At 40.7% G+C, this 12,142-nt stretch overlaps 1 protein-coding gene across 1 annotated transcript in view; it reads left to right on the top strand.

The window, feature by feature from the left end:
• Positions 1-1,554: 1,554 nt before the first annotated feature.
• IQCJ (IQ motif containing J) overlaps positions 1,555-12,142 on the top strand; it is a 218,885-nt gene continuing 208,297 nt past the window's right edge. Inside the window, exon 1 of the mRNA XM_045030329.1 lies at positions 1,555-1,673. Coding sequence (XP_044886264.1) covers positions 1,644-1,673 — 30 coding nt within the window. The 5' untranslated portion in view covers positions 1,555-1,643. The remainder of the gene's footprint in view (positions 1,674-12,142) is intronic.

The raw sequence follows: 12,142 nt of genomic DNA on the forward strand, positions 1-12,142 counted from the left end.
GATGCTCATAACTAGCCTACTAGCATGCAGGTCACACCCTGAGTGTCTGTGTATGGCTGCAGGCCTAGCCCACCAGATTCTGACCCTAGCAGCCTGCCAGCAACACACCAGTGACACCCTGGCTTCCACGTTCCTTGGCTACAACCAGCAATAAGACCACAACACACTGTCAGTCACAAATTTCTCCAAAATGCGCCCTTAAGTATCCAGCCCTGTCATGGATAGAGCAGAGAAATGACGTTTATTGCTTCTAGAAAGAGACCAAACTACATCAGTTTATTAACTTAACTGAGGTAAATACACCCTTTCCTTTAAACACAGTACTGCCTTGGTTTATGGTAAAAATGAAATAAATTCATTAACAAAATATACATGGGATTAAGTGAGTTCAAGTATAAGGAATGAAGATAGAAGAAGTTACAGGTAAAACAAAACAAGTTTCTAAAAGTCTAAAACTTAATCTGGAAAGGTACACTCTTTGGATAAGCAGGTTTCTCTTCTATATTCAGTTCCCAGAGACTTCAACCTCTGTCCCCTGGGTTGAAGGAGCCATTCTTCTCCACTCACAAGACCTCTAGTCCCTTGTATTGGTCTAGTGATGGATGTTAAAGATGGCTTCTGGCTTTGCTTGTATTTTTTTAAAGTCCAATGAGCTTGTTTCAAGAGGCAGGAAGGGCTGTGGGCTTCCCCATCCCTCAGCTGATTTCTGTGTAAAAGGGACTTCCATTGTTTCTGATCCCACTGTGCTTAATTTCTACAGAAGACAGGCAGAGAGCTGTGAAATTGCCTCCTGTCTGGGCAGACTGTACAGCCTAAAAATCAATGAGTATCCATAATTCCTTACATTGTGTTTAATATACATTTCACAATGATATTAATCACCAGAATGGTGTTAGCTTTTAGAAAATGCCTGTCTATGCACTTATAGTACAGTAATATTGTATACAGCCAATTGATTCAATAGTTTCACTTGAAATTCAGACCCACCCCCCACTTGTCCTTATAGACCAGTAAATCTTTCATCATATTCTTTGAAAAGTAAAACCCCGACCAAGCTTCTCTCTCCTGTTGGGCATAGACCCCATGCTGTCTTCCTACACTTTTTAGTGTGAGGTTTGTCTCCTCCCCTTGTTAGCTTGATGGACCCATTTATGCGACATGTAAATACATTCTCATTGTCTTTCAAAGTACTTTGGAAGTAACTTGGAGGTGGGGAAAACACATTCCTTTGTTCAGAGTAGACCTATTTATTAACCCCAAGCATGCCTGGTTTAAACACACTTTAGTAACTCTCTATACATGTCACACCCATATATTATGGAAGAACATTAATGATCAGTGAGTTATTATTTATCAAATTATACCTCCCAATGCCTATTTTGTACAAAATATTATTAGACTAGTGTGTAGGATTTGAATACATGGGTGCTCAGTATCACATTGGGGTTATAAACTCCCAACTGTAGCAGCCATGAAGGGGTTAATGTATGGAACTGTTACTTCCCCAGCTGTGACTAAATGGCTGAATAGCAACATCTGAGGTAAAAAGCTGCAGTTCAAACAGAGTGGGGTGACTGCCAGAGAGGCTGGAGACTATTTAAGGAGGTTCCTCAATAGCAGTTGGTTAAGGAGCCACTCAAGGAATGAATTCAGAGGTCTGCCATGCGAGTGAGGTAAAACTGTTGGCTAATTGCCAAAAAAGGATATTTCTTTCCCTCCTACCCTACCAGATGGAAAAGAGGAGAAGGCCAGACTTTGGAGGCCTGGGTTGTCAGGCCTTGGAGAGACTACTATTCAGGGTGAAGGAACAGCCAGCAGAGACCCAGAGAGTCAGGAGGCTGGGCTTAAGTCCAGTGTATCAATAACATCGTAAATAAGGGGTGAAGGAATGAGCCCTTCAGTACTCCTTCCTCTCAGTGGTTTTCAATTGGTTTTGGCTGCAGATATCTCTGAAACCTGGAGTTCTGGGTGTCTTTTGCCTCTGAGAGAGTTTCTCTTCTCTCAGCAAGCTTCTATCACGTGTCTTCAGTACCCACTCAGCTTGGCTTTCACAACCCTGACAGCTCCTAGCAGCTCTCCTCTTTCTCCCTAGGGAGTGTGGCTACTCTTTTTGGTTTGGGGTTTCTTAACATGAACATTTAACTTTAAAACATATTTTTTTGGTAGACTGGTCAAAGAAGGATGGAGACTTTTAGTTTGTTAGCTGCACTACAGTCATGGGATGTAAGTACACCTCTACCCTGATATAACGCTGTCCTCGGGAGCCAAAAAATCTTACTGTGTTATAGGTGAAACCAGGTTATATCGAACTTGCTTTGATCCACGAGAGTGCGCAGCCCTTCCCCCCTGGAGCTCTGCTTTACCGCATTATATCCGAATTTGTGTTATATCGGGTTGCGTTATATCAGGGTAGAGGTGTACACAGTTAAGTTGCATCCTAAATAGTCTGATTAAACATGTGCTTAAATACTTTTCTGAATTATGGCCTCTGTTGGCAAGGATAGTTTCCATATTTGTGTATAAAATGGAGGTATGTCTTTACATAAAGAAATATTGTATATACAAGTTAGTCCTCGATCCTGCAGCTGGCTGCCTGCTCAGAGTCAAGGCCTTAATTTATTCTGAATAAATACGTGTTCACATTTGCTTTCATTTGGAAATGCTACAGTAACTAAAAAGCTTATTTGTTCCCATAAATATAAGATGCTTCAATTTCTAACAATCACGGAATGCCTAAAAGTATGATTTGTAAATATTTCAAAACTTAAATGGATTTCAAGGATACAGTATTTTGAAGGTGTTAGTTTTATTTCTATTGTGGACTGGCTATTATGATGTAATGGCCCAATCTAACTTCAACAGAAGTCAAGGGGAATTGGATTGGGCCCTAAATTACAGATAGCATCTTTATGAAAATATCCAGTGTACAAAATGTTATACTTTGAATGCATCCTACATTTGATTTCACTGGACTGTAAGAAGTATTAAAAATAGACCGTTTTGAGAAACTAGTTTACAATGCTCATCTTTCATTCAAGGCACAGTTAAATAAGAGGCTTCTCAGGGCAGTAATTAATGAAAATAAGCATGGTAGGCTTTATATAAAGCAAGGTCCACAATAAAACTGGAAGGAGAATGCAGTTGTAATAGATCTTGAGAGTGCTAGTTAATTATAATTGACTGTTAGTTCTGTCACTCATATCCTTTCACTGAGTTATAAGAAAAATGAGTGAGTCAATTATTTCTATCCCCTTTCACAGAAAATGAGGACAGAAATTGTACTTAAAGGGGGAGTCTACCTTCCTGTTTAAAATATTACCCTCCTTTGATAATTAACTATACTCTGCTCTCTTGTTAGGCAATTTTCTTTTTGTGCTACGAATTTGTTTGGAATTGATCTGTTGAAAAGTACCAATATAGTAAACAAATGTGGGGAATATAATTGAACCAATACATGTATAGCAAACTAAACTGGAAATATTGCCATGGGAAACCGTTTCTGCATTAGTTACAGTATGACAATTTAGCACCATTTACCTAGTGATGTACAATAACTTATGTTGTGATTAAATTGTAAGATTTCCTTAACTTATGCTTTTATTAAACATTAAAATTAACTTTCTCTAGCAACTCAGACATTTCAAGTATCAGAGGGGTAGCCGTGTTAGTCTGGATCTGTAAAAGCAGCAAAGAATCCTGTGGCACCTTATAGACTAACAGACGTTTTGGAGCATGAGCTTTCGTGGGTGAATACCCACTTCATCGGATGCAAGTAGTCAACGAAGTGGGTATTCACCCACGAAAGCTCATGCTCCAAAACGTCTGTTAGTCTATAAGGTGCCACAGGATTCTTTGCTGCTCAGACATTTCAGTAGGTCATGAAATGCAGTGGAGTTTCACTTTAGTCAGTTACTCTTTATATTGCATTCGTTGGTCTTTACATTCAAAACAGTAAATTCTTGGAATTCCCCATTACTATGGCAGCTATGTACCAATGTTCCTAAAATGTGTGGTGATTGTATAATACCGATTATCTGCTGGGAGAGTGAAACCAGTTCCCACTTACAGTACCTAAATATCATGCATGTTGGGTTTAGGGCTTTTAATAGTCTTCCTGGTAGGAATTTAAGGGCTTGTCTAAGCAGGGACGCTCTAGGAAAATTAAAGTGGATGAGTTAAATTACATTAAACCCTTATGTGGACACTTAAGCATGAAAGTCGACTTCATTTGGTTTGGTTTAATTCACATATTTACATGTACAGACACACTAGTCTAGTAACACAGAGCCATGGTACTTTAGCTTTACATACTGCCTGTTACCTGTTCATTAATACTATTGTCTCTTCTGACACCAGTGCTACTGCTCAGTAGAGAGGTGGCACGTGTCTATGGCCGCCCTTCCAGTGGAGGAGAAATCTGTCACTTGTTTTATTTACACTAGTCCTGAAATTAGCTGGTCAAACGGTATCCCTTCTTCCAAGAATCTCTTCCTAACCCCAATGCCCACTCCCAGAGAATAGCTGCCTCAAGAACTTACTCTAATCAAAGCCTAAGATAGAGGGCAAATTCTCCTGCTGCTAGACTAGCTTCTTCTCTCCTAAAGTTCCGTTTACACCAAAACCTTGCATTGCCGAAAGCTAACACAGCAAATCTTCCTAAGACCCGAAATTTTCTTGCACATTAAGAAAAAACTTGGAAGACTGTAACAGTGCCACTGGGTGATGCTTGCCATAATAGTAATAAATTGATAATCTTCTTAAACTTTAGAAAATTGTATTATCCTGGTGTAAACTGGAGTCCAATATTTTCAGTGAAGTTCTATCTATTCCAATATAGTAACATGAAATAAGGCCAGATCACTGTTTGCTTTGTATTTGGATAAATATTTGTAAAATCAACTGTGTCTTGTCAATATGGGGGGGGGGAAATTAACAAATACTCTTCACTAATTCAGTAGGAAAAATGTTTGAATTCTGTAAACACTGTTTTAACTTGTATAAAATTGGCATCTGGAAAATAATGAAAGAAAATGGCCTCAGAACTGTCTAATAGCTCTTGTTTTGATGCATTATCTAAGATGTGACATCACAAATAGACACAGTGCTAGGAGATTGCTGGAAATTTCCAGCAAAGTATTTCTCCACTAATTAGCTCCCAAGAGGTGAGAGAGTTTTGTTCTGGCTTCAGCTCTGAACAGAGGGAGGCAGCTTTGTTTTCCCTTTCCATTGATATTCAAGGAGTGTATTGTTTAAAATCAGAAACCATAGCTGATAGCCTTAAATGATTAATATGCTATTTATAGGATACAATGTATACTGAAGAAAATCAGCACACTTGAGCCGTCCTTTCAAGGCTTTATTAAGCCAAATTACATTGTAAGATAGTGTTGGTTTAAGGCTTTAAAGCATCAAAACAATTCAGCATTAGGAGGATAGTCCCATGAAGCTGTTGTGTGTGTTAATACAAGTGCAATCTGTTCTCCTCCTATCTTAGAATGTCAAGGATAGTGTGCAAATTCACTTGCAGGGAGACATTAAGTTTTTAATTTAAATCTCAAGTATGCAAATATATTATAGAACAGAGGAAAAATGTGAAGTGCTGTTGCTCCTCAGGCAGTGGGCTAGATCCTCCGCTAAATGGAAATCAGTGGAGCTGACCTGACTTACATCAGCTGAGTATCTATCCCAGTATTGATGCAGCAATAGTGGTGATGCACTAGAAGCTAGAAAATACAGAAATAATATAGTTGACAAAAGTTCACAGGATAGGGAAACTTGGGAACCTGGCCAGAAAATGGTTCATTTTCTGAAACATTTTGAGGGTTTTGAAATTTTTCATTTTAATGCAGAATGAAAATGAAACCTCTCAAAACATTTAGCAAAAAACATGCAAATAGTCATTAGCTCAGTGGTTAGGGCATTCACTTGGAATACAGGATCCCCAAATGATTTTCCCCAACAACCAGGCTATTGGCTATTCTTGGGTGGGTCTAGCTCTGATACATTTCCCCAAATCACTTCTGTTTCAACAGGGGAAAACAACCTGACACATGTTTTGACCAGCTCTAATGCTCACTAAGTTAGTATCTGATTAGTAAATAAACTTCCATTAGCCTAGCAGGACTTATTGCATGATCTGTAGCATCATAAATCCAGCACTGACAGTCATGCTGTTTTAAGATTCCAGAATTCACCTATTAACTCAAGTTAGGTCTGAGACAAATTTCATTTAATGATTGGAAATGGCTACCTGTCAATCTCCTGTATGTGTGTTGAATGAGGATGGGAGGGTGTTTTCTTTAATTTGTCATATTCATCCTTCCTGGATAGCCTCATGTTTTCCCAAGTAATAAATGAATGAGATTGCAGCCTGTTTGGAAAGGGAAAACATGGGACTTGTGGCCAGGCCTGTTTATGACTCTTATTTTTAGCTACTTTCTGCAGTGCTACTGCCTAAGATTTACTCTCCTGGCTTGGGCTTCTGAGGAGAGGCAGAACTCTGTTTAATCTAGCCATAGATGTGTAACCAAAACATAGCTCCCCAACCCACCTATGGCTATAGCTGCAGAGCTATGGCTAGAGGCACGTGAGCAATGCTGTTATCTCTAGCAGCAGGGGTTTGCAAGCAGTACCCAGAGAACCATACAAAGAATCCCCTAGTCAGGAACCAAGAGGCTGGGGGCAGAGCTGGCTAGCCTTGGAGCAAAGGGCAGCCTTTTTACCCCCCTTCTCTCATTAAGGAACAGCTAGAACTAGGGGCAAGTAGCTGATCCAGAGCATCCCACAGCTGATGGCAGGGAGCAGCCATATCCTTCTCTTTCCCCAGAGCAAGCAGCAGCCAGCATGAGTGGCTGGTGACCTCAATCAAGGACAAGCAGTAGCCAGAGTTTCCTGGACATCAGGTTGCAGAGATAACTGCTATGATCCTGGCTAGCACAGGTATGGCCCTAAAATCTAGTTCTTTGCTGCAGCCTTCTTAGTCATGCTATCAGAATTTAATACTATGTGTCACTGATGTAAGGTAATGAACATACACCAACTCTTCAGATTAGATATTAAATTTGTGAAAAATCTCCACATTTCTGAACCTTCAGCCTTAATGGGGATGGCTGTGGTTAACTTGAGGTTTCCCTGGTTAAAACAGGCAGCAGCCAGTACTTGGGACCTTTATTCTTTCAATTAGTCTGCTGTTCAAATTGATAAATTTCATCTCATCAAGGCTTTCTTTAGCCGTTTGGCAACCAGACTTCAGGAACACAGTGAAGGGCTTTCATTAATGATCATGGAGGACAGAGAATCTTTATGCATTGGTTGGTGGAAAAGAAGAACTACAGGATAAACATCAGGTAACTTAGGTTTCTAAACATAAGCAGTTGTGTGTGAAAATGCTGGCCAATACCATTTCCACCCATGTGAGCCCTTGGGGTGAGCTTCCGCTGACCTTAGCACTACCTACTTCTGGCTCTATATTAAACAAATGTCTCCAAACAAGCTAAGCTACTGAGTACTGCTGTTGTGATGGCTGCCATCCTGACTAACTCACTGAAGACTGAATCAGGGACCTCTGGAACAAAATGAATGAGACTTCACAGTTTGAGCTCAAGAGACAGGCTCTCTAGTTGTGACCTGTAACCGACTCTCATCCTCCGTGGATCGGGCACAGAGGACATGTAAAGCACACTAACCAGTGGGTTATACAATCATACCATAATATGCTAGTTTTCTTGGAAGCACTTTCTCATTATTTTCACCTGTGGACTAAACTACTGGCAAGCTGAAGTTCTTTGGGACTGAATGTTCTCAGTTCTGGTTAGGAAAACCAGGGCATGATGTTAATAGTTGCAACAGTTTCTTAGCCCTCAGGTTACTGTGTGTAGCAATGAGAACAGCAGCACTCAGTCTCTCTTTGCAAAATTCATCAAGTTTTCAGTAATACTCTAGAACGTTGGTGAATTTTCTTTAAAGTGCTTTTTCAAAAGGAAAAAAAATCAAACTGTAGTACAGATTCTTCATTCATAGGATTATCTGAATATGTATATCCCGATTCAAACAGGAATGCTAAGGAGATTATAAAGGGCTTTTATAGAATATACATATGTTGATGATAGCTGGAAGGAAGGCTTCCAATTTTTGTTTTTAAAATGGCTGGCTGAGAGGAGGACCAAGATGCAGGATTTAAAAAAAAAAACTTGCATAAATGATGCATCAAGTATTTGGGCCTTGAACGTTTGCTTAGGAATGGTTCAGAGAACGAAAGGGAGTGGAAGGGAGAGGTGGTCTGTTTTGTATCTGACTGTACCTTGTACGTACATATAAAATTTTTCTAATCTGATTTTATGAACATTCTAGTTTAAATTACATTAAACCTCAGTTAATTTTTAGTTACTGATTAAAATGGAATAATATCTGAATTCTTTAATGATGCGTTATTGTCTTAATAGAATCATTCAACTTATGATTCAACATCATCCTAAAATTGCTTCTTTAAGGGAAAAAAAGTCCACTTTTTTTCTTGACTTGACTTCTTCCAGGGGAGATTAGTAGAAGTTGCTATTGTTGTTTTATATGGCTGAATTTTGTTGCCAAAGATCCTTTGAGATGGAAAACAGAAGTAAGACAGAGGCTGCTACACAATATTAGAATTCCTGGTTAAACAAAAAGTGGATATTTTCTGCCCACAGATCAATGATAAAATAAATTATTTTTGAGCTCAACTTCTGCAGTGGGATCCAAATGAAGGATCAAGATCTTTGATTGTGTTAGTACTAGGTGGTACTAGAATTATTTGAAAATGATTTCAGATACTGACCGTATAATGCACATTATTCACCTTTTTATATAAAAGACATTCAGCCAAGGCCTCTAGATTAACAAAAGGAGAACTTCAAAATGTTTCTTTTGCATAAGCTTAAAACTAAAATGCTCATCAAATGTCTGAAGTCTGGAAAACTGGGCTGGAAATATCTTGACAACATGCCCCTATGCACCTGGGTATCGATTCAATATCCACAGTATCTTACATGGCACCAGTCACTGAAGTATCTAGGTACCAAGCTAGAAGTCTAGCTATGAGACAGCATTTTCAAAAAAATCAAATCTCAAATGTTTGTGCGGTTTATGGGAGTGGCTCACCTAGTCCTACTGCTGATGTCTCCAAACTCAGCACAAAACCTGAACACTGAAAACTCTGCTCAAGTTTTAAGAAGGAAGCTTAATATTTCCACAGATCCTGTGGGATATTAGACAAGGCCTCACTTGGCCTTAACGTCTATGAATGGGGACAGAAGGGGGAACCATTGTGATTATCTAGTCCAGTGGTTCTCAAACTGTGGGTTGGGACCACAAAGTGGGGTCGCAACCCTGTTTTAATAGGGTCATTAGGGCTGGTTTAGACTTGCTGGGGCATGGGGCTGAAGCCCAAGTCACACCACCCATGGCTTCGTCCATGGGTGGTGGGGCTCAGATTACAGGCCCCCCTCTCAGGGCAGCGAGTCTGGAGCTTTGTGGTCCTCCTCCCCCGGGGTGGTGGGGCTGGAGCAGGCTCAGACTTCGGTACCCCTCCTGAGGTTGTATAGTAACTTTTATTTGTCAGAAGTGGGTTGCGGTGCAATGAAATTTGAGATCCCTTGATCTAGTCTGACGACCTGCATGTTGTAGGCCACAGAATCTTACCCAACCCCTCCCATAATAGACCCTTAACCTTTGGCGGAGTTACTGAAGTCCTCTAATGATTTAAAGACTTCAATTTACAGAGAATCCACTATTTACTTGACTTTAAACCAGCAAGTAACCTATGCCCCATGCTGCAGAGGAAGGCAAAAAATCCCCAGGGTCTCTGCCAATCTGACCTGGGGAAAAATTCCTTCCCAACCCCAGATATGGCAATTGGTAGGAACCTGAGCATGTGGACCCACCAGCCAGATACCAGGGAAAGGATTTTCTGTGGTAATTCAGAGCCCTCCCCATCTCCATCTCCAGTCCTTGAGGATATTTGTGACTAGCAGTTGCAAATAGGCCATATGCCACTGTAGTCAACTTCATCATACCATCCCAATCCATAAACTTATCAAGCTCCGTCTTGAAGCCAGTTAAGGTTTTTTGCCTCCACTACTCCTCTTGGGAGGCTGTTCCAGAACTTCACTCCCCTGATGGTTAGAAATTTCATCTAATTTCGAGCCTAAACTTGTTGATGGCCACTTTATATCCATTTTGTTCTTGTGTCAGCATTGGCACTTAACTTAAATAACTGCTCTCCCTCCCTGGTACTCATGCTTGGTCTCTATAAATACAGAGGGATATCTCCCCTCTGCCTTTGTTTTGATTAGGCTAAACAAGCTAAGCTCCTTAAATCTCCTCTTGTACGGTAGGTTTTCCATTCCTCTGATCATCCTAGTAGCCCTTCTCTGCATCTGTTCCAGTTTGAATTCATCTTTTAAAGGTGGGAGAACAGAATTGCACACAGTGTTCTAGATGTTTCAGCAGTGCCTTGTATAATGTTACTAATGCTTCCCTATCTTTACTGGAAATACCTTGCCTAATGGATGCTATTTTCATGACCACATCACATTGGAGGCTCAGTCATCCTATGATCAACCAATACACCAAACTCTTTCTCCTCCTTGGTCACTTCCAACTGATACTGCCCCAGATGATAGCAAAAAAATTTAGTCCCTAGTGCATGACTTTATGCTACTAAATTCCATCCCATTTCTATTAGCCCAGTTGTCAGACCTTCAGATCTTCTTGTTTGACACTCTGGTCCTCCTCTGTATTGGCCATACCTCCCAACTTTTTCATCTGCAAATTATTAGCAAACTCTCACTTTTTGTGCCAAGGTTATGAATGAAAACATTAAAGAAGATGGTCCCAAGATCGACCCCTGTGGAACTCCACTAGTAACCTTCCTCCAGCCTGACAGGTCACCTTTCAGTATGACCTGTTGTAGTCTTCCCTTAACCATTTCCTTATCCACCTTTCAATTCTCATATTAATCTCCATCCTCAATTTAACTAGTTTCCCATGTGGAACTATATCAAATCCCTTACTGAAATCCAGTGGGATTTATTTTGTCTAAAAATAGTTATCTTCTCAAAGATCAGGTTGGTCTGGCAAGATCTACCTTTTGTAAAACCATGTTATATTTTATCCCCACCCCATTCTTAGTGCTCCTATTTTTTTTCCTTGTGTGGGTGGTGGTTTTTGTTTTTTGTTTTAAATTCTGTGGCTATAGAACTTTTTACTATTGGTTTTTATTTCCTTTGCAAGGTCCAACTTGACTTGGTTTTTGGAAGTTCTCACTCTTTGACCTCCAAGAGGTAGCTTTCCTTGCTGGTCCTTCCCATCTTCCATTTATTGTACCCTTTCTGATTTCTGTTGATAACATGTTTGGACGCTTGCTCATCCAGTTTTGGTCTGCAACCCTTCCCTATGAATTTTTTCCTATTGGTTGGATGCAAGTTTCAGAGTTTCTTCAACTTTGATTTAAAGTAATTCCAAGCTGCCTCCATATTCAGGTCCTTGAGTTCTTCAGTCCAGTCCACTTCCCTAACTAATTCCTGTTACACTTTAAAGTTTGCCTTTTTGAAATCAAGGACCCCAATTGCAGACTGAGACAAAGCAAAGAAACCACCCACCAGTACAGAAGGGGTTAAAGAGAACCAGATGGCTCCTCCCTGTTATACCTGCAGCCAATGCCACCTGTGAGAGGAGAGAACCTGGCTCAGTTCAGGGCTGACTGGTAAAAAGGCAGAAGCTAGCTATAGGCAGGGCCACTAGTCTGCCAGCCAAGGTAGCCACCAGGAAGTTAGCACCATCTCCATGGCTAAAGGTGATTGAAGAAGAGATTTAGGAGCCCCCAGCCTAAGAGGTAACCAGGTGAACAAAGCATAGAGACCTTGTGTTTTTTTACACCACCACCAGACTTACAGCTACCCCACCCTGAAGAACTGCACAGCAGGACACCACCCAAAATCCACAAGGGGGTTCTACTAGAGACAGGCCACCACAGCAACTTGGACTAGAGGGGCCATGCCCCCCAAATGAAAGGCAATGATGGGAAATAGCTTGGGGCAGTGGCTGTAGACTTCCTGCTGGAAAGTCCCCTACTCAGGGGTTGACTGTCACAGGGCCCTGGGCTGGGACC

Source organism: Mauremys mutica, chromosome 9 (assembly GCF_020497125.1).
Source record: "Mauremys mutica isolate MM-2020 ecotype Southern chromosome 9, ASM2049712v1, whole genome shotgun sequence".
In the NCBI taxonomy this organism is placed as follows: Eukaryota; Metazoa; Chordata; order Testudines; family Geoemydidae; genus Mauremys; species Mauremys mutica.